General features: G+C 39.0%; 1 protein-coding gene across 4 annotated transcripts in view; it reads left to right on the top strand.

The window, feature by feature from the left end:
• Positions 1-9,937: 9,937 nt before the first annotated feature.
• ptpn12 (protein tyrosine phosphatase non-receptor type 12) overlaps positions 9,938-24,218 on the top strand; it is a 60,160-nt gene continuing 45,879 nt past the window's right edge. For 3 of the 4 annotated variants that reach the window (XM_074698034.1, XM_074698032.1, XM_074698035.1), the window contains exon 1: positions 9,938-10,485. In XM_074698034.1, the coding sequence (XP_074554135.1) occupies positions 10,384-10,485 (102 nt within the window). In that variant the 5' untranslated portion in view covers positions 9,938-10,383. The remainder of the gene's footprint in view (positions 10,486-24,218) is intronic. The other variant, XM_074698033.1, reaches the window with a different exon arrangement.

The raw sequence follows: 24,218 nt of genomic DNA on the forward strand, positions 1-24,218 counted from the left end.
AAACAGCTTCAAATGTTTGACTGAAGATTTGTTTCTGTGATTCGGGATGTGTAAACAAAGAGCCACGTCAATGTTTATGTTTGTTTTTTACATTTTATTTCAATTATAATATATTCAGGGCTTTAATAGAGCAGAGAAATGTAGACAGGGAACAGCATCATCACACCAAATACAAACATCTAAAAAAAAAAAAAAAAGTAAGTCTCCTTACAGCTGTTTACATTCACGTCAGACACCCTCCAACAAAACTTATCTTGGAACTGCAACTTGCAAAGACTGTCCACTAGATGGCTCCATTGGATAATCTGGGTAGTATTCCCACACAGCGCTTCTTTTCTTTTTGCCTGTCCTCCAATGTCAGGTCTCCAGGATTGACAGTATGTTCCTCTGTCACACTATTTATCTGCTGTCACTGTCTCAATATGTAAGTTGAGTGTTTAACATTAAGTGTCACATAAACGCAGTCATATAAAACACACTTTATAGACTCAAAAAGGCTCAGACAGACATAAACACTCACACACTTCACTCTGAAAAAGCTAGGACAGCAATTACGTGTCTAAATCTGACAGAGCATCCAACCGCCTATGTCTGGCTGCCTGCCAGTGTGTGTGTGTGTGTGTGTGTGTGTGTGTGTGTGTGTGTGTGTGCACCCATGCCCCTGACTATGTGACATTGGTAGAGGCAGAGACAGGCTGGCTGGAATCTGTTCTGGGTTACACTCAGGGTGTTGCTGCACTGCACACATGAGAAGGCCAAGCTCTGCCACATCACCCGCTGCACACACACTCACACACTTTTACACTCATTTCACACACACACATAGCCTAACTTCACTAAATCCAGCGGGTATGGTTTTTGAGAGTGTTGTAAACTTTTATCTTATGTTATATTAGTAAAAGGCTAAATGCTACTTTTAGCTAACAGCATAGCTCACATTTTGTACGCAGGCTGGCTCACTTTACAACTCTCCCTCTAATCTTTGAACTCCATCAATGCAGAATCATGCCTACTGTAACTACTGAGATTAAAGTACCATACAGGCAACATACTGCTACAAAAGATACTCAAGTCAAGGCATGATTATGACAAGACAGAGAAACAATTATAAATTAAGATCGTAGGGTGGCCTCCGAGGTGGCCAATCAGATTACAAGAGGCCCCACAGTAACCCTGGCCACCCCTCTGGACCCTTCCCTGTCTGTGTCAAAGGGACAGATTTCATTTCTGGTTGTGACACAACTGTTTTTTTCGGAGTTTTTATGTCTTGAAACAGCGGACAAGACAGTGAATAGATTAGGAAACAGAGTGAGAGTGGGGGGGGACATGTGGGGAAAAGGGCTAACCTCACAGGGCACCAGGTAAGGCCATATCTGCACCCTGGGTGCCCCAAGTCTAACAGCCTCTTTAGATGCAGCCAACAAATAATCCTACTTGTCCTGAATCCTAAGGGATCCATGTGTTGAATCCTTGAGGACTCAGACGGCGTGCTCTTAATCAGCAAAGGAAAAATTGTGTCAATTACAGTATTTGGTTCTAAAAGCAGCCAATATAGAACAAACCCGCAATTTAGAGGTGCTGGAGACAGATGACCTCTTGCTGTGGTATTATTAGGGATGGGTACCAAATTAGGAACTTTCATAGGTACCAACTGAAATCAGTCTGTATTACCAAGTACCAATTCACTTAAAATCAAAAAGTACCATGTTAAGGTACCTATCTGTGAGAGACAGAAAGACTAGGCGATTTTCCACGCTGGACATGAACACAACATCGTAAGATTATATATTGAAGAACTGATGTGTTAAATTGAAAAACTTTAAAATTTCATTATTAAACAAATTCATTATACCACATAAACACACGCAGAAGTACAGAAAATAGGTGCCATTGAGTACCGATACCAGTTGCCAGTTGGCAATGGTACCGTATTGTTTCAAATATGAAAAGTACCCGTTCCTTGGTATTACACTAAAAGGTCAATCCAAAAAGGACCAAAATCAACACAAAAAAGCTTTGACAATGAGTTTAGACAATATATATAAAATCAGACTACTTATGTGCACATGTTGCTGAGTTTTCCTAAATTATTCTGTCCTGGCTTTGTCACTTTGAGGGGTCTTCATGTAAGAAATGTGGAATACAGGTCAAAAATTTTTAGTTCCCATGGATTTAGATAAAAATTGTAACTCCTATCTTTTTATTTTTCACTTTACTCTACTTTTTACTTTTATTTTATAAAAATGAGTGGGTGAGTGATTGATTGATGAACAAACTTTCACAGGTGAAAGTGGTGGTCTACACAGGCGATAGAGGCTCTGGCCTTTGCCTGAACCCTTTGGCAGGAGGCTAATTTGAAAACGAGCAGCACCATAGTTGTTAAAATTTTTGGGTGAACAACAAAAAATAAAATCAGAATTCTTCTGTGTGTTGTCTTTCAAATTGCTGATCAATCTTGAAATGTTACAGATTTACCACTCAAGGACTTTATATCAACATCTGAGCTTTTACCGTCAAAGGAACATGAGGACTATAAACGCTGTAATTTGGTTGTTTTCATGATGGACATGAGGATCATTCTCTTCAACATTTCTCCACACGCAACAGAAACCTAAGTTATAAAACGATGACTGTAAAATTTACAACACACTTATTAATACACTCATCAAACCAGTTGGTGATGCCTTGTCGGGATGAGGATTGTGACATGGGTGGAGGCTTCCACAGTAGCCCTGCTCGTGTTGAACTCAGACGTGTCTCTTAGTAGATGACTGAGTTCTGAAGCCTGAAACAGAAGAAGGCACAGCAGTGTTGTGTAACATGTTCCTGAGTCATTCGTCTTCCCTGAGGGCAGACATTTTCACCCTTCTTCATTACTGCAACAGGCAGGCTCACGTTCTAACTGTGTGTGTTACCCCTGTGTGTGTGTGTGTTTGTGTGCTGTGACTGATCTACTCATCCTGAAATGTTCCCTAACATGCAGATTCATGCTCCGTCCCCCGCTGCAGTGAGGAAGGAGTTCATCATTTAGCAGTGAGGCTTGAAAGTCTACGAACAAACGTCATGAAGGGAAAGATAGTGTGTATTCATGTGTGTGTGTGTTTGTGTGTGTATGTGTGTGTTTGTGTTGGGAGCCTCCCTCCCTTGGGGTTGTGTATGGGCTTGTTGCAGCAGCATTCCTCCACTCAGCTGCTTCTGGGCAGCACATACCAGAAAGAGCCAACGGAGAGGAGTAAAAGTGGGAGGCAGAAAGGAGGAGTGAGAAGAGACAGGGAGTTAGAGAAGTTAGGGAGGAAGTGAAGCTGGAGGGATTGAGGAGAAACGAGGGATACAATATGATGTGTGATTGATGTCTGTTGTGACATTTTTGTGCAGCTGACCCTTCTCATCTCCACAGAGAGGTCAAAGGTCAGGGTCAGATACAGTGCAGAGAAACCAGAACCAGCGCTGAGAAAAGGAAGCGCCAGAGAGGAGGGGGGAGGGACTTCTGAGGTCGCAATCTTGAAATATTATTCCCCATACAGCCATAACACACACACACACACACACACACACACACTGAGTACAGTAGAGTGCTCTTTGGTCCCTTCTGTCTGCTTGACCTGTTTCCACTGAGCTGTGTGAGAAAGAAACCAATCCCACCACAAACACAGCCACACTTAATGAATCAGCCACATGATTACACTCCTCCTCAGAGCAGAGACCATAATCACACATATGATATCAACACAACGCTTTAATTAGTTAGACCTACAAATATTTAACTGGAGAAATGCACAAAGGGCGCGGTCACACAGAGAGAGCTAAACTGGCTAAAACCATGTAGCAATAATCACCCAAACAAAGCTACAATTACTTTAAAAAATAAACCACACATTGTTAAAAAAAAACTACATTTAGTTCTAAATCCTTTCAAGACTCTCAAAAAAGTTATACAAACATCGTGTTGATTAATGATTGATTCGTCCATTGACTGATGTTCAAATGAGTAAATGAAAAATAGTCTAATAACATACTTTATATTGTTTTTAGCACACAGTTAAGGGCTTAAAGAAGGGATATTGCGCTTTTTAAGGCTTTATTCTGTCTCGCTGGCAAAACCATAATAGCTTCACATGGTTTAGTGATAAAAAAAAATATCTATATCTTTCTATAATCTTTTTTTCCTAAAACTGGTGCTTTAGAAAACTCTGACATTGGTCTCTATCTGTAACATTTTGTTTTAGCCTCTGCCGCTTTAACCCTTTAATGTCTGCTGTCACAAATTTGCGACATACCCTGTCAGGTCTTGATGCAGCTGAAATGACCTTTGTATTCCATTATTACCTATTGATTCATTTTATACACAAACCAAAGATCGTATCAGATCCACCATGTCACAATATATTGGTCAGGGGATGAACTTCTAAGTCTATATGATATAACTTAGTTAAAACTATTGTGTGTACTATACTCAAATTTACGATCTACACTTTATTAAACATCTGTAAGATTGCAAAAACAGATTCAGGAAGTAGGGGATTAATGATTAGTCCCCAGGTAGACGTTCAAATGAATAAATGGAAAAAACAGTTGTAGGCTGTTGTTTCCAGTTGTTTGAAGACAAAAATAATGTATGAATTGATTTTAACAAGTTGAAAAAAAAACTGCCAATGAAGCAAGAAATATTTGCTTGAAACTAGAATACCGTAATGTCTTATTACAATTAACTTTTCTCTTGTTCCGTTGGCTGATTTTTTTGTTTTATTTTATTTATTTATTTATTTACTTGTTACAAGCATTTCAGACCTCATTTTTGTCTTGAAATAACTTGAAACTAGACATTTTTTCTGAACTGGTCAGGTGAACGTGGCTCACATTAAGTCCAAAAAGACATTATCTGATGAAAATAAGACAAAAACACTTGATAAGATTTCAGTTTTTTTTTTTTCAGTATACTTTGGTCTCTATCTGAAACTTTCTGTTTTAACTGCTGCCTCTTTAAGGCTTCCCACTCTATGAACCCTACTCTCTGATTGGCCTTTGATAGGGGGGCCTTGGTGTTTGAGGCCCAACCCTTCACCATGTCATGAAACAGTTGGGAGATCCCTATGTGATGACCTCATAATTTCAGCAAGTGTCACAAAGATCTTATGCTATCTTTAGAACAGGCCACTTTGATCAGTTTACAACAAATAAATATTTAACAGTTTGAAAATCTGCATGTTAAGTTTGAACATTCAGCATTGTTACTTTTTATCCATGGTTAAAATATGTGAAAGCAGAATACCCCCTCTTTAATGACTGAATGCATGTAGAATTCTACTATAAAAGAAAAGTAATACAACTCTACTAGATGGGCCCAAAAAAAGAAGCCAACAAGAAACTTGGAGCCCTGTTATCACTCATGAATTTAGTGCTGTCCCTCATGTCTAAGGGATAAAGAAGATAAAAGATACGAACAAAGAAAACATCAAATATAAACCGTGGATAACGAGCAAATAAGTCCAAAGACTGGAGCAACAAAAAGCAGTTGTGTGTGAAAGCTTGTTGGCTCAGCTTCAGCGTCCCCACAATTCGCTCCCTTCCCTCACACTGAATGGACGGTTTGTTTGTTGTCACTAGTAGAACGAAAGCAAAACAAAGTCACTCGATTCCCCTTCTCTCCAAGTGTGTGTGTTTGTGTGTTTCTGTGAGGGCAGTTAATCATGCGTAAGTGTCCTCTGAGTCCTCGACTTCTCAGAATACTAATTTACCATTTTTCCTCTGTTCCTGTCTCCATCCCTGCTTCCCTCCATTTCTCAGCAGTTAATCTTACTTTAAAATTCAATGAACTGGATTCTCAAAATTTGCATGCCTTAATAATCTTACATAACACTCGTATAATCCAATTACTGCTACTGTTTGCACTCTTGTTGAAGTACTGAGTCTCCCAACAGTGAGCAGAAAAGGGTCCCTTTCACTCTTTCATCATTGAATGCTGTGTGAGTTGTTTTAGATACATATTACTCCTGCATGAATATTTATGCTATTTTAATGTGTGAATAAAAGTTGTCCTCATAAACAGTCATTTTATGTTGTTACAGTTGATTTCTATACTTGATAGTGATAGTGTTGCAAAACATGCCTCAGACATGAGGAGTCCTATACTTCAGTGCAGGACATTTCTTTAGTTTCACTTCACAGACAAGTAAAATGCAAAACAAAAGTGTAAAATCAAGATTATACAATGAGCCCGTTTGAGTTTAGCCTTCTTCTCAATGGTTTGTGATGCCAACAAAATAGCGTTGAAAAGAGCAGACTTAGGACAGAGGGTCAGACATGACAGTGTGGGGCATGACGTGCAGCAAGGGTGAGTATTAAACCTTGGACTCACACACTTCAAGGATCATAGCCTTGGTACATGGGGTGCATAAGGCACATTTGAATTTACATGATCTGCTTTCTGAGTTTTCCAGAATTTTTGAGCTTATTGGACAGGAAATTACAAGAACAGAAAGCAACAGAAGACATGTAGCGAGTATCTGAACTAGGGATGGACCGATTATTGGGGCTGATATTTGGCATTTTGGGGCATATCAGCCTTTTTTTTAATCCAAAGGCAGATAATGCTAATGTCAATGGAAAATCCCATTGACGGGCTAACACAATTAGCATTGTGACTATCTCACTGTCTATGAGCTTATTTTAACTTTGACAGACACAAAAATCACTCCTCTGATCAATACCCACAGGAATATGTTTTTCTGCCCCTTAAAAAATGATAAGAAATGTTTTAAACTGCAGACATCCAGGAGCTGCTTGTTGATGCTTCTCTGCACTATGGAAGCCCTAGATGGTCAAAATATTCAAATCAGTCATGTAAAACCGAACAGAAAATTAATGCAACTGCATTACATGCCTGTAAAAGGCAGCACAAACTCAATTCTGTCCCGTGTTATTGCAGTTACATAGAAATTTTGGAAAACTTTATTTAGTGTAGAAACGTTAGCTTTTTATTTTTTTTTAAGTTTTCATTTAACTTTATAAAACATGCTGCTAAGCCTGGGAGCTGTTCAATAAGCATTTGCTTGAAGGCATTTGATTGCAGTTAAGTGTTGGAGTTTGTATTGTTCAAATTTTTTTCGCCAATATTTTCAATTTGACTGCAAACAAATATTGGTTTCAAATATCAGTTATGGGCCTCCTTGCCTACTAATAATCAGAATTGGTATTGGCCCCAAAAAATTAATATCAGTCCATCTCTAATCTGAACCAGCAAATGAGGTGTGATTAAACTCCTTGGCTAATCATGCCCCCCACAACTCACGTTACTTTACAATGAGATGGAACACAACTTTCACTGTAAACTTCTGGTTTGTTACTTGTACCAACGTTACTTAAAGCTGGTACTATCAGTCTGGATGCCTATTAAAGGGTCTGTGAGGAAATTTCAAAAGGAGGGGGCCATGTTTGAAATTCCACTGCTTAAGTTTTGCAGTAAGAAGTGAGTTAGCAAGCAGGTGGACTTTTTCTGAGCTGTGCCTTCTCTGTCTTATTTCCAATTTCTTAACACAAACTCTTCATCCTTTTGCCAGGTAGGCGGTGGTGGTGGCAACTAAGGTAAGTAGTATCACTGATGTCACGGCCTGGGGCTCAGGTCTGTTGGACGACAGTACTGACTGGGTTGGGCTGTTTTTATGGTGTTCTGCTGAAAGATATGATAGACATCTTTTCTGAAAACATAAGTAATTTATTTTCATTTTAAAGATTCTTTTTGTGAGAAAAGTTGAGTTGATTTTCAGCGCTCACCCTGATTCATGTTTGAAACTCAGCTTAGAAAGTTCAGCATTGAGGAGTAAGTTAGCAGTTAGCAAGCAGGAGTGTTTTTACATCCTTTTGATATTTTACACTTTACATAATTGCTGCACAAATGGCTGATACTGGAGCAGGATTAGCCAAAAGATGCATTTTCCTATTAGAGTAATAATTTAGACAGAGATTGATTTGAAGAGCGTGGTTTGTGTTTTTTTTCTAGTGTGTAAAAAAGAAATGTTAAGTATGTAGTAAATCACAGCATAAAATTGTTGTTGTTTTTATGACAGTTAACTTTTTATGTTGCTACAAATCAGTTCCACTTCATCACATGGTTCTCATGAAAAATATAGTTTTCATCCCATAAAACATCGACTTATTTTGTCCAAAAGAAGTTAACGGAATTAAAATATGAACACTCCACACATTGCCATGAATACAGTAACTGCATTGCTCAGAATAACTGTTGGTAAATCAAACTAAATTTATTCTTTAACTAAGATTTCAAGTGCAGTATTTTTCTGTCCACAGCTGACTGGCCTAATGGTGTTTTATAAATCTGATGCATGCAGCGCCAGTAAAGCCATCATTCATAAAACCAACTAGCCCCCCCTCCGGCTTGTCCCCTTTCAGTTCCGATTGCCCCAGGTCCTCACATACCCTGTGTTCACCGCTGCAAACAACGTAAGAGTTACATAAGTTAGTAGAGATGTTCCATAACATGTTTTTGATCCATTAATCTGCTGGCTGTGGGCTGCTTCTTGGATCCCAGCTTCACATTATCATCCAATCCATCCATGCATCCATCGACTCATCCATGCTCCTCTTGTGTGTTGTTTGTGTGTGTACAGGAACAGCTGCACAACTCCATGACAGGATTATCGGAGCCATTCACTTACAGAAGATTAGCCTACAATAATCTGTTCTCTTCTACATCTCTTCATAGTGCACGTACAGTTGACAGCTGAAGGCACATGTATGAGGGTGGATATGTGGGGCAGGTCAGTGTTCTTCATGTGGGACTGTATACATGTGCCCATCACTTACAACGTAGGAGGAATTAAACTGAGCGACTTACGTAACAGAAATACTGTCACATGAAGGGAGAAGTGGTTTGACTGGTAAACTTTCCACCTCTGGTTTAACATAAAAAAAAAAAATCAAATTACTTAATCCTCATTAGTAACTGCAGGATGAATAACCAAATGTATGCTAGAATTAGACAAATATGCATTCTCAGCATGTCATTGAACCTAATAGCAGGAAAGAGTGACATGACTTTAGCAAGGACATTGATGAGACTAACTTATACAATTAATTAATTTCAGGGCTGAAATTATAATATAGCTCTTATACATCACTAAAATTCATTCAATATGCAGGGATTAATATAATTTAATAGACAACAAAGTTGTTTGTGCTACTTCTGGAATTATAGACTTAAAGGCAAGAAACAAAACATAATCCAGGTATATTGGGACAGTTTTTGTAATTCCACTGTGTAACAATCTTCTTAGAAAAAAAACAATCAACAAACATAACATCATTATTGATATGAAAAAATAATTGGGATTTATTTTTTTTCAAATGTGTTGCAGTTCCTGTGGTTTTCACTGAAAAAAAAATGTTAAGGTGAGTGTTGCTATTAAATCAAGGCAGAACATGTCATTTCTTTAACTTGGTGTTTCAGCTGGCCACACCCTCCCACGTGATGCCACACCAATTTTTTTATGTGATTTGGTCACCTTCTTCCCCAGCAAGGTCACTGCATTAGCTGGTTTTGATTTTGCCTTTGCGAGTAGATACACTGGACTGTTTCCAATTTACCTGATGTCCCGGTTTACCCACCCTGAAAAGCCACTGAAAAGTTGTGAAAATTAAATGAGAACATTTCTTGATAAAATGTTGCCTTTTGTCCCTTGTATGATTAATTTAACTGTTTAATTAGTTATTTGCAGTAATTTGGCCATTCATGCTGCCATAAACGATGATCATCTGTGACAAACTACAGACACGCTGTGTGTCCAATCAGGTCTCTCGCTTTTGTTGACTGACATTCGTGATGGCCAATTAGAAATGTAGCTTTAGTGTCAACTGTCCAATCACAGACAGTGCATTGTGGAAGGGGAGGGACTATTTCCGCTGTTGGCTTTGCCCAGTCCGGATGTTCCCCAGTAGTGTGTGAATGTGGCAGCAGACAGGGAGGGGTGGATAGACTGACCAGACCAGCGGCTTGTTTTCTCTTTTGTCTGTATTTCTCTTTTCTGACGAAGGAAGTATTTGCAGTCTATGTTCCGCCACGGTTGTAAACTTGTGTGTGGAGCAGAAAGCCCGGCCGCCGCTGCCTTTCTTCAGGACTAGCCGTTACCGTTTGAGAAGAGCCCAGAAAAGAAAAGGAGAGGGAGAAACAACATGGGGCAATGATAAAAAGAAGGTGTTGTACTGTGAACCGACGATGACTCTCTGGGAGGATCCGTGAAGCTTATTTATTTTTATTTATTCCCCCTCTTCCCTGTCCTTTTTGTTTTAGTTCTACACTTTCTCCCCCTTATTACTTTTGGGAGGCTCTTTTTTTTAAAGGAATAGGATACATTACAAGAGGACTGCAGGATGGACCAAGCCGGCATCCTTAGAAAGTTTATCCAGGAGGTGAAGGCCATGAGCGAGGGGGACGAGGAGAGGGGAGAGGACAACTTCGGCAGCGACTTCATGGTGGGTCAAATGCTACACCTCATGTATTTACCTTTACCTTTTTATTTTCCACCCTTTCATTCTTTTCCCCCCTCCCCTACCCGTCTCCTGGTTCCCTGTATCCCCCAGGAGGTGAGGCAGGGGCGGCCACACTGCCCTCTTCCTCTTCCTCCCATTTCCAGGCTTTTCATGGCGGCCTAGCATTGTCTCCCATACCACAAGGGCTCCCTTTTTCATAATAAAGCTAGAGACAATAACGAAATAATAGACAGTCGGGCTATTATTTCGTGGCATTGTTGGGGTAGCTTTGCTGTAGCTTGTAGGTAAAGGCTGGACTAAAGTGCAGTGTTGTAGTGGCTTCCTGCCTGTTAAACATGCATGCTTGCTAGTATACAGTGCAGTGATTCATTGTCCTACAGAAGTCTGGGTAGCTACTAATCAGACAAAGCTTAATTTCATAAACTGTCTCCTTAAATTAAGTTGCTACACCCTTTCCCCCAGTTTTATTATTGTCCTTTGTAGTCTCTTCCCAGTTGTTCCTCATCTAATATGCAGATGTCCACTTCACCAACACCTTTTTTTACACAGTTACTTCATTCCTTGTGGTATAAACAGGGTGCATATATTAAACAGAGCCTTACCTGAAAAAAGATAAGAATTCTACACTATACTGAAATATTATAGCCTTTATGATGCATGTATTAAAAACAAGAGTGTCATATCACATTTGTGTGTATTGCTTATAAATATGGGAGACTTCCCTTTACACAACACTGTCCTGTAAGCAATTTTATAAGCGGTTAAAGAGTAACAGTAAGTGAGGAAGCAAGGAAATGGCTATGTTTCTCAAATATTACATGAGAGAGAAGAAAGTGACTTTTTCTGGGTGATAATAACATCTTAAAGAAGCAAATACTTCAAAAAAGGCAAATCAAATGACCCTGTTATCATTTTGAATTCCTTAGGCATCACTTTTGGTCATGTTTGGACACTGAGCAATTACAGACTGTTTAGGAAACCTAATTTGAGAGAAAATGTGGCATTGCAACTAATTTATTTTAGCACTTTTGTAGTTAGATGTTGTAGGTTTGCCTTGCACAAACTCCTGACGCATCCCAGTCGTAAGTCAACCCACACTGCATCACTTGATGTTTTTGTGTCGCAACTCTGACTCAAAATAGGACTTGTCCCGGGCTTGTGAAATAGCTGAAATAGCCATGACTGGAATGTCACTTCTCGTATTATTATGTGGTCTTTTGAGCTTAATGGATTTGATTTAGGATATACCAGGAATGCCATGCCAACTGGAAGATACCTGCAGCTTCTAAGTAATATACCTCTAAGTAAAGATGCGGTTAAATTAGCTTTAGCTGCAGTGTTTTGATGAGTTTTGTTGTATCACAATTAGTTTGTTGTAGAATCTGTTAAAAATATTCACCTTTTCTGCTTTTTTGCAAGCACACACACTCACATTCACACACACACATTCTCCTTACTTCCCTACTTCATACAAGCTGCTTGCTGGAGCTTGCAACATTCTTTCTTGGCCTATTTCATAACATTTTGTTCTGGCTTTACAACCAAGAGCTTTATCAACTCTGCTGCACTTCGAGTAAATGCTACACAGCTCGACTCGCCTTCTTTTGCTGAATAGGTGGATAAGAAGTTCAGGACAGGGACAACACATTATGTGTCTACTGTTTTGCTGATGATTGGGCTTTCCTGCCTTTTGAATGTGTGTTTCAGAAAACAGGGAGGTAGAGGATGTTGCGCAAAGGGCGTTGGGTGGTTTGAGAGGCATTTAGGATGTGTTTGATGGAGGATTTTAAAAGCAGAAGAAGCAGCAGTTCAGTTCATAACACACACATTCAAATAAAACCTAAACTTAATGGAAAGTTGGATAATTGTCCAGTACTTTCTGTTCTTTTCTGAAACTGTAATTCCCTTGGTGCACAGTTTCTTTGGATGCTGGTTCATCCTAACCTAAATTCCATGTGTGGCTGACAGAGCAAATGAGGGTTCTTCTTTTAGCACCACTACACTTCTCATTCATAACTTTGCACATGTGCAGGGCTTGTCATACAGCTTACAACTAGGGCTGCAGCTATTCAATATTTTAGTATTTGAGTATTCTACTGAATATCCCATCGATTAATCGAGTAATCGGATAAAATACATTTTTGTTTTGTTAAAGAGCAGTTATTTTTCAAATGAAAATTTTTCTCTTTAAGAAATAGAATTTTCTGATACAGCATGTCAATAAGAGCACTTGCTTTGGTAGCTCCAGAATTTGTAAACACACTTTGACACATTTTTTGTGCCTTGTACATCTCATCAAATGTTGCGGCCCCAAATGGCACCTGTTTTGTAGAATGGCCCATTAGTCTCCAAACTCCAGAAAAGAAGCTAGATTTGTTGCTAGTTGCTATTTTGTATAAGAGGTAGCTTGAGGGGTCTGAAAACTCTCTTAATATGGCCTCAGCTCTATTTGAAATACCACTCTTTGATCTTTTTTAAAATTAAACGATTCCTCAAGGCAGAGAAAATTACTCGAGTAATTTTTGTAATCGAGTACCTCGAATCATTCAAGGAATTGTTTCAACTCTACTTACAACCACAGTCCTCCGTTGCTGAAGGACGTACAGATAAAGAATACTGAATAATTTTCTTGAGTGTAGAAAATTGTGATCATGTAGCACAAGTACCTTCAAAAACGGCACTCAGAAAAGTGAAACTCACTGATACTAGTGGCTGCTTTTTGTGCACTTAGTCTCTATTTTATTTCTAGACACTTTCCTTGTCAGACAGCTTTATTTCATGTTAGCATCACATAGCGTTCAGTTAATGAAAATATCACTCTGCTCATATGAAAATCATAATTATAAGTTTTATTTTACCTCCCTGTGAATCAGGACACTCACTTTAATAATTCAAGAGACACACCAAAAACCTTGTTCTGACTGTGCACAAATGCAGCCACTGCAGCCAATGTACCAAGCACGAGTTCAGACATCGTGTTAATAGCTGCTCTAACTGCCTGCTGCTGCTGCTGCTCTGTCGTACCATTTGCGAGGCTTTCCTGAACCGTGCAATTTCTGCAGTCGACCTCACAATACCACAAGACCATGGGGTGTGCTTCATAGCTCGCTGATTCACCAGAGCACCCTGACATAACACCCACTTTAACTGCCCATTGTTGTTTATATATAGAATGTGTTTTATAGGCATAATTACAGTGATCTGGTGAGGCAATGAGTCTGAGATTATATACTTTGTTCAGTCCTCTTCTTCAGCTGTTTGATGAAACAGAAGCTTTCCCCCACTGGTACCATAGATGTGACTCGTCCTGGTGTTCAGACATAATGTTTTGGTCTCAGAATAATAATAAAACATTTATGATGTCAGAATCAGTTCAGGGCTGTAAGGAGTTTTCCCCTAATGAAAATTTCTGATGAGACACATCAACAAATGATCAAATTTTATGATGCCATTTGGTTCAAGAAAAAGGAGCACATTTTTAAAAAGAAGGCCAGTCAAAAAATTATATGGCACATTTTGGAAAACAGAACTGTATCTTGTGATGCATAAAACCACAGAGATGTAAACAAAGAAAGTGACCAAAATGTTTTGCTTTTGTAAAATGTAAAATTAAACCCAATGCAAAACATGTCACTAAAAAAGGCAATTGGTAATAATTTTCTTCAAAAGAATGAAGTTCCTACTATGCATAAACCATGCATTTAGATGGAGCAATGCATGAAACAGAACAAAAATATCTTAACAACTGTACTGTAAGTTCAGAAGCTGGAATTACAGATGTTAATTTTATGCAGTAAGATAGTGGTAATACTGGGGTATAACATCTGTGATGTCACTCATTTGTTTGGGATACAAAGTTTTGAAGCCCATCATCGTAGGAGCCATGTTGGAAAAGCTGAACTCACTCTAGCTTTGTTTGAGTTACGATAAAGTAAAAACGTGGGCCTTGACTTCTTTGGAGACAGCTACAGAGTGTGCAGGTAAGCAATGTTGAGTTTAATAACTTTAAAATACGATCAGATAAGATAAGATTGCCCCTTATTTATTCTTCAACGGGGAAATTTCCAGAGTTACAGCTGCAAACAAGAATTTGTATGATGCAGAAATCCCAATAAGAATTTATAAATAGGATAGTATAAGTGTAACCTAAAAAATGTCTATCAGAGACGACAGCTTGGCCATATTTCTCCAGTCAGCCTCCACCTCCACAAGGTCCAGGACTGAGCTGGCCCTCTTCACCAGTTTGTTCAGTCTCACTCTCCTGTATCCCGTTCACACACAGCAGGTGAAATCCTTTCAATGTGGCGTTAGTGGCAGTTTACCCTCTGTTGCTGGGCTAGCATAGCTAGTTCAACCATCTTATTGGAGATAGAGCTTATGTTCCCCACTATAATAATATTAAAAGGACAGGCCAATGGCAACTCTTTCTCACCCACACCAGCAGGTCATCAAATATAATAACAGAAATTCACCACCTCAATGTGCTAAAAAAATTATCAGAGTTATCAGACCAAAACAGTTTTTTGAACCACTGTATTATTATGTTTCTAAACTCTGTAATGATGATTTTTTTTGTCTTGTGGTGTATGTAGTTTCTGGTCTTTCTGCAGAAATTCATTTTTTACTAGTACCTTAATCTATTTATGACAGATATCGTCTGTTAGTTCTATGTTTATATAAGTTAAAAAAAACTAACTTTGCTCTATTCAACACTTATTCTAACTCGTGTTTACAAATGATTGTAATTTGTTCACCTCCTTTGGCTTAGGTCTGTTTTCCCACCTTTTACACACACATTGGCTTGTCCTTCTGCGCCTCCTGTTGTTCATCATTTCTGTATGCGCCTGACCATTGGATGGTATTAATACAAGCATAATTAATACATCAGATTTTTAAATCTTCCACTCAATTTCACATCATCCCTACATTTAATTTACGTGTCAAAGAGCCTTGTTTATGATGCAGAATGAGACAGTGAGAAAACTGCTGAATACACTTTGTGATGCTTTCAGCACCATCAGTGCTTAGAGCATGTCAGTAATTGTAATGCTACAGTGAGGACAACACAGTGTTATTATAATATTTTGTCCCACACCTTTACTTGACCAAATGGAGCTACAGCCAATCAGCAGTGACATCATGCAGAATGTCATCATTAAAAAAAGACCATTTGATTAATTACATTGATCCAGAGTGATGATGAAGTTGTACCACACCAAACAATGCCAATCTCGCCTGTTTTACAAAAGTCTCCACTTGCTCTGTCAACCCACGACTTTCCAAACCAGCTATTAGAGAACGCTTATGTAAGAGAGTTTTTAACAAGCAGCCAGTTACAGAGGCAACATCCTGAGCACATTCAGAGAAGACGACAGAAAAATCCGAGGAACAGTTTCTCACTTAAGTGCCAAATGAATGATTCAGTGGGTTGGAAAAACAGCAGCAAATTTATCAAAAAAGGTAAGAAGTAAAAGTACTTTTAAAAGCAAAAACTCTGTTTCACAAACCGTAAACAAGATGACCTTAAACAGTGGATCACCTGAGCTTCGTTGTTAGCAAACAAGCATCTCATGTTACAAATGGAAGCACTTTCAAGAGCAAAAAGTGACATTTATAAAGTACAAGTTGTGTTTTAAGGACGTGGCATTGAGGCTTTTTGTTTTTAGAGGAATTGACAAGAAAAGAGCTGAAGAAGAAGCTTCCAAAGATAAATGAAGTTATCAAGGAAACATAAGCTCAGGCTTTACTTTGCTGCCAGGAATCATCCAATCCAGACATTAGCTTTTAAATAAATTGAATGGGTGCTGTCACAAGTTGTGATCACAGACTTCTAAAGTAAAAGCAAAACTGCTGAGTCACAAATCTGATTTAGTGAACCGTGCTTCACTGCTCAGGCTGTTTGCAGAGGAAGAAGAAAGCATGTTTCCCTGCTGAATAATTCTGATTTTAAAAAGCCTTAATCGTATTCAGGTGTTGGTATGCGAGGCGGTTTAGCTCAGGGCCGAGTCGATTGAACTCACAGCTGTTAATAGACATACAAGCTTCAGGGATTGAGCTTGTGACCTCCGTGTTAGTAGGCCAGCACTAAGCCTGAAAGAAAGGCAGCCATAACAGGAAACTTTGATTTAAACTGCATCACAGAGCTGTGTCACAGCTGTCCGCACTGACCAAAAGATTACATTCTGTCAAATGTGGAGCTGAGGACTACTTTTTAAACACACATTTCCATTTGGCGTCTGCTCTCCTGCAAGGTGCCCCCCTGTGGCACAGGAACAGACGTCTGCATACGAACAGATGCCTTGCTACTGTAGGCTGAGCGCGAGAGGACGGGAGACTTTTGGTGTTTATGTGGAGGTGTAAAATTCATTTCACAGGCTCAGAAAATGAAGCTTTTTTGCAGAAGTGAGGAGCTTGATGTAAAGACCGGTAATAAATTCAATCTGCAGGATGAGATGCTTCAGCTGGGTGATCACTACAAGTTTAATATCATTTCCCTGTTTCTGTCAAAATTTGTAGCCCAGGCGGGGATTACATACAAGAGATCAGCCTCTGTGTTCGAGTGTGTGTGTGTGTGTTTGTGTGTGTTCCTGCCTCACCTTTGCAAGCAGATTACTGAGCAGCACATCAAAGACAGAAAAAAGTGCAAGCACACTCTCTTCTCTAAGCATGCGTCCTGCCGGGTAGACATAAAACACTCAGGGAGGGGGCAAGAAAAAGTGACGTGACCATGCCGAAGATGTGTGTGTGTGTTTGTGTTATATTGTATGTGTGTTATCCTGTGGCTTTTTGTTTGTGTGAAGTAACAATTTCCACTATCACCAGGGGGCTTCCCCTTCCTTTTTCTGATGTGTGTGTGTGTGGAGGGTGAGTGCCTGCATGCACAGCTAAGCCTACAGCACATGATGTGGAAGCCTTTATGCCCGTGTATTACACAAACACCTCACTGGTCAGAGAGGAAAGGACTGTGTGTGTAGAAAATAATCTGGAGTGGCTTTAGGTGGATAAGCTTAGAGTATTTTTTTTCGGCATCTTCAGAAAACTGAGGCTTAATTTTGTATGAATGTATCCAGAAAATAAGTGCTGGCCCCAAAAATATGAAAATCATTTGTTTGGAAGACCCATAGCCTTACAGATGTGTCCTCTTGAGCACAGATGACCCTGAAAGGACAGTTCAAGCAAAAGATACAATCCACTGGTCACTGCAAACTCAAATAATCCAAATTGTCTCTTTTCTGTTTTATTATGTATAGGAAAAAGCAGAACAGCTTGGGAACCAGCTTTAGATGCCATACAAAAAACATCTGGTGGTTTTATCTTGTTGCAGCCAGGGGCTGGAGAATTACAAAATTCATTTACAAGATGAGATGAAAGTCCCAAGAACTATTCAGTTTAGTTTTTATAAAGCAATTAATCAGATATTTAAAAATCAAGACTCCTTCCTTCTACCCTGGTGTTAAAACATGTGCTTAAAAAACAGGAAATTAAGCCATTTTTAATAAGACAATAATGCGTCCAGTTCTCTCTGAGGGCATTAGAACATAAAGGAGGCTGCGAGCTGAGCTGCAGCTGGCTTCTTTGGTGGTCCTGACTTGATTCTAGGTTGGAATTCCTTCAGTGCTGTTTCCTGTGAGTCATTTTAAACAAGATAACCCTGAAATCAGTGCTGAAGAAAAACAGGTTGAATCAAGATCATCTAAAAATAAGTGTTTATCTTACATTCTTTACTCTTTACTCCAAATTCAGAAATACAGTCCCAATGGAAACGCTGTAGGTTAGTGAAGTAGAGATTGATGATGATTAAATGTGCGAAGTTGTTTGCACGCGTGATTCATGGTACACAGTTGGAAACAATTGCATTTTGTCATGTTGTTTCAATCAAGATCATTTTTGAAAACCTCATTCATGATGATAACAAAAAAAACTCAGAAGATCCCGAAAACATCTGAGTCAAAATTTTACTGGAATTTTAAGAATAAAATCATTTAAGTTGACAGCAAAAAAACCCTAAAAATTTTGAGTATTTCTTGGCTAAAATTCTCATGAAAATTTACCGGAAAGTAGGGATGGGTACTGAATCAGGTACTTTTATAGGTACCGACCGAATTCTGTACCGGGTACCGATTCACATAAAATCAAAAGGTACCATGTTTAGGTACCTAAATGCATCATTGTGACAGTGAGGGAGTTAAAGAGAAGGCAATTTTCCACATAGCATTATAAGGTTATACATTGAAGAATAAATATTATAAATTGGAAAAAAAAAGATTTTATTATTAAACAAATTAATGATTTTTGCCACTTAAACACAAAAAAGTACAGAAAATTGGTACCGTTGAGTACCAATACTGATTGCCAGGTACCGGGCATTGGTACCGAATCATTTCAAATGTAAAAGGTACCCATCCCTACTGGAAAGTATCTACTCCTTTGCAACTCTACTTGTTATGTTCTTTGTGGGCTGCAGGCTAAGCTGCCACCAAAGCCCCGTATCCACCAAGCAGTTCAGTTCAGTTCAGTTCGTCTCGGCACTGTACTCATTTTACGGTGTTTCCACTGACTAATTCTAGAACAGACCCCAAATAACCGAGAAGAGCTGTTAAACTTTTTGGGACTCTTCCGCAGGGGTGCCAGACTAAACTGATCCAATCCCAGAAGGTGGCGATACAACACTGCAGTCCATTGGTTGGTCGAAAGAATCGTCACTTATCGGACGTAGTGGTGACAGTGGTTGTATTTGTCTTCACAGCACACTCTTGTAACAAAGAGCGAAACAGAAATTACGAAGAAGACAAATTGCTGTGTTGCATTTTTCGTCCTTGTTGGATTTATAATTGGGGTACACTGTGTGGCACTGCTATGGCGTCACGCTACTATTTACCTGATGTGGCTATTAGCATCTGGCTTACACAAAGAGGCATGGTTGGCTGTGGAATCACAAACAGGACCAGGCTTAACAGAGCCAACCTGTATCAAACCGTACTGAACCAAACCGAACTGCTTGGTTGAAACAGGGCTTTACACTGTGTCCACTTACGATGACTTAACGTAAAGAATAATCAAAGCACTCACTTGCAGCTATTTACGATGTCTGCTCAAACTGCTGCTGTGTAGGGGAATTCTGAATGATTTGCATTTGACACAGTCTGTGTTGAGTTTTGGGGACTACTTCTCCAAAGTGTGTCTGTGCTCCTGTTTATGGGGTGTTTATTTCCTTTTTTTAACCCTGAGCTTCTCAGGAAATTTCAATCAGCTTGGTTGACTTTGGCAAAGGAGCTTTTAGTCTGAAACATCAGCAAATTGAAAGAAAAGTTTTTCATTTGAGTTTATAGTTTATGCTCAAATTTGACTTTGATATGTTTTTTTTTTGTCTTCTTCCATTGTTGGCTTTATTAGCCTGTTGGGGTCTGTTCTTCTGTGTGTGTGTGTGTGTGTGTGTGTGTGTGTGTGTGTGTGTGTGTGTGTGTGTGTGTGTGTGTGTGTGTGGCAACCACTGTGAGCTTGCTTCATGTTACTGTAAAGAAGACTTCCTGATTTCTTCTGGTGAAACAAGCCTCCTTCTTCCTCGCCCGCCTCTCTCCCACGACTCAACCCAGAAACGAGCCTTTTTTTTCACCCCTCAGTCGGGTGTTTCTGAGAAGAGAAGCAAGCCTATATTTCCGCTTTGCAGTCATTGCATGAGTGTGTATTAGTGAAGCTTAACTACAAAGCCAGGCTGCCCCACCAACGAGGCCAAATTGATGAAGATAAGGGACTTAGGTGAGAGGAATTGTGTAAATGAAGGAGTCATCTTGGGCTTTACAACCCACGCACGTTAAGATTTGCCAACACAAATTTGTCATCTGCTAAAAAAAAATCCTCCCTGATCACCATTTCTGTGTACAGTTATTAAAACATGAATAAACAAACACCAAAATCTCATATTAATTCCCAGAAGCACACAGATCCAGTTTGACCCCCCTATCAGGACAGAGAATATCAGGACAGGAGAGTGATTAATACACGCACACCAACACTAAGCACACAATGAGTTCCTGTCCCAGATGATTGGGATTACATGCCGTTTGCCCACATCTGCTTCCTGCTGCAGGCTGAGATCCAGAGCGGGAAATTACCGCCAGGCAAATACTGATGACTGTTAGCTTTGTTCGCTTACCACAGCAGTGGAATCAACAATTTGAGCAGAATTGGACACCTGTCAAACTTCTCAGCTTGTGTTTATGTACGCCACCTTCACCCTCTGTTGGCATATATGTGTTTTTAAGGTTACAACTCCAGTTTTCAAGGCTGCAAACCGTTTAAAGCCTGTTCCAGAGATGGATGATAATGAGGGGGGAGGTCATGCTGGGAAAATTATGTCATTGTGATGTTCACTGGGAGAGTCACATGGTGGTCAGCTGCAGAAAAACACCGCTGGGGCCTCAGTGTCTCACTCAAAGACATGACTTCTTAACATGGACATGTCCTGGAATGAGCTACTGATGATGATGATAACTATCCCTGGTTTGAAAACACAAACTTTAACACAAAAATACACAACCTACCTTATTATGTTGTGGTCTGACAACATATACCAGAAGATTATCCTTCTTTCCCAAGAAAACACACCTTTTCATATTGAGATAATGGGATATATCAAGTTGTAAAGTGGCAATAAATCCGTCTTGGATTTCTATATGATTAAACACAGTTGAATAGATTTGTAATGAATGATCAAGTGGAGCCCTGTAATTAATTGATACATTTCCGGAATAATCAACAGATTATTTGATTACTATAAAAAGCCAGCCTTTAATGGGATAATGTGTCGACATCAAGATGAACACAGTAATCTGCTTGTCATAGTAGAAAAGAATTAATGCATGTCCTCCCAAGGCCTCGTGTTTTGCTGGGGACATGATTTTCAAATCATTGAATATTTTTTATTTTGTTCAAAATCAAAGTAGAATCACAAATTAGGGATGCACGATGTTATCGGCACAATATCGGTATCGGCTGATAAAAGCTTAAAAACACGTTTATCGGTATCGGCAGATATGAAAATTTCTGCCGATAAGCACAGCCGATAAGGAGCTATTCAGTTAGGATTATTATTATTTTCCATCTGAAAAATTAGCTCCTTAAATAAAATGTAGCACTTCATTTATTTGCACTGCAGAGCTCTGTGTCTGTCACCAGGTTGTTACAGTAGCTCTAAAATAATCAAATGCAACTTGGTTATGGTTAAAAATGCATTGTACATTTAAAGTTCATGTGATCTAAAGAAATTATTTTTCTGTATTTCAAAACTGAATGTCTTGAGTTTGAAAAAATGATACATTTCTTATTTATGGTAAAATCAAATGTTTTTTGTCTTGTTTTATGTGTGTTTCTTAAACAAATAAGACCGTCACAATAAGAGTAACATATAAATTCCAGTACAGGATAGACTTGGCTTTCTTAACAGTGAAAAAAACAAACAAACTTGTGATTATTGGTATCGATATCGGCCAAAAGGGGTTTCGATATATCGGCATGTTGGATATCGGCAAAAATCCAATATTGTGCATCCCTAGCCACTATCAAATAGTGCTTTAGCTTTAAATGCCCATCTTCTCATTTCTACCTCCTTTCATACACTATCCAAGTCTGTAAGAACTCTCCAAAGTAACCTATTATAGGTTTTAAATGTTGTACTCTAGTGTTGGCGATTTGATTCTTTTTTATTTTTTGGGATGCCAATTCGATTTAATTTGCGATTCTTCAATAGTTACGAATTTTGCAATTTTTTGCTTGCTTCTTTAACATCAGACCATGTGAAAAAGCTAAATTATGTTATGATGATGATGGTTACAGACTATATCAGGAGCCATATTTTCTCCCAAAGTGCTCATGACTTGAGTTAGATAAAAATATTTTGCCCTCTGCCAGAGAAAAGTGGTAACTTTTTTCCAATCCAACTTATAAACAAAGACTGACATGAAGGATTTAAATGTGAATTAAAAAAATTAAAGGAATCACAATTTTAATATTGCAAAACAAAAAATCATGATACTTATGTGCATTGATTCTTTTCTCCTACCCCTATGAGACTCCATTTCTTTAAAGTAAAATCCTTGATTTTAAAACAAAACATCTTTTTAAAGCTGTTGAAATTCAATGCAGATTTCATCCCACTAAGCAGGACGTAAGTGACAGAAAACGACAAATTAAACCCTGTATCATTTATGCAGTGCTGTGATGAGAGTTTTTTAAAGTAGTTCGATGGTTTCTTTCCTCTGATTCCTTTAAAGCTATAGTTTGAAAATACACTATTAGCTCATTTCATTGAAAGGCGGCCTTTATAGACTCCACTACAGGGAAACTTCCTTAAACTTACACACAAACAACTATTCTGTATTAGCTAGAGAGCAGTCTGCTATCTTTTTGATGATGCCCAAAAATGTGTCCTCCCTATGTTTGTCATCCTGCTCTTTTTGTTTTGCCCTCTGACTGAAGTAATCCTCATTAACAAGGTGCGTGCTTCACCCATCTCAGTGCATCCTCTGCATTAGCGTACGGTATTAGTCTCTATGTGGTCTGAGATGTAAAATAAAGCAGAAGTGGGCAGCTGAGTGACTTTTCATAGCTGGTCATTCAGTTGAGGCCAGGTGCTTCCTACCTCCAGCCTCAGACAGCAAAGACGCAGGTTAAAGGGCAGATGCATAAAATTTTTGCATTTAGTGTTTCACTGAGGATCTGAAGGGCTGTGTTTTCATTAAGATATACATATCTTTTTGCTCTCTGTCAGGCAATCCTATTTTTATTTTGATTCAAAGTTTTCCTCTGTGACACGGAGGATGATTTGCTCAAATGACGAGTTGAAAATGACACAGTGACAGAGACAAAGGGAAGCCTGATGGCTAATTACAGGGAACACAATCTGCTCGGTGCCAGTGAACGTTGGGCCGCCGCCTGCTACATGTGCTGATCGTGTTTCTGTGCGAACATCCACTCAGACGCTCGTGCTGTCAGTGCTCCACTGACCTATATTAGCCAGGAGCCATAAAGGGGAGATAACTGCATGCTTACATGAGCCTGTATATGGATGTACAGCTTGGCGGGACACTATCATAGCTGTGATCTTTAGTTAATGAGGAAATCTGCAACACACACTCAGTCTGAACCCCTGAGTCATGCCAGTGGTCAGGGTGTGGTTTCGTAACATTTCCTCTGTGATTGAGCTTAATTTTAAAGCTCTTTGAGGATTGACAAACATCAAAACTACCTGACATACACATTAGCTTTTTCAAAGTATGTGGAAATGTGTTTTAACTATGTCAAATTTAACTTAACCAGATATCAAACATGATAGAGTTGTAAAGATTTAGCTTATCAGAGTTATAAAATCCATGTTTCAACTAAGATCTACTACAGGATTTTTATCCTCAGTGCTAAACTAGAGGTAATGTATTGTGAGTGAGTTGTTAACCCAATAAAAATGTTAGCATGCTCATTTGTTACATTTCACATCTGCAATATTTATGTTGCATTTCCTTCCACATTCAGCTTTTCCTCTTGTTCTTCTTCTTCTGCCAGCTATGCAGTTGACACCTTTACACATACATGAGGCAAATGTCACAACTTCTAACATAACTGCAGTTAACCCCATAGTGTGTGGTTGCACCCCAAGTTACTTTGCAGCAATCAGCAGCTGTAAGATGCTCTCACCAGCCCTGCTGCCTCTGTGCCTGGATTAC

Source organism: Halichoeres trimaculatus, unplaced genomic scaffold, assembly GCF_033239565.1.
Source record: "Halichoeres trimaculatus isolate MK-OKI-2021-1 unplaced genomic scaffold, fHalTri1.1 fHalTri1_scaffold_21, whole genome shotgun sequence".
Classification (NCBI taxonomy): Eukaryota; Metazoa; Chordata; class Actinopteri; order Labriformes; family Labridae; genus Halichoeres; species Halichoeres trimaculatus.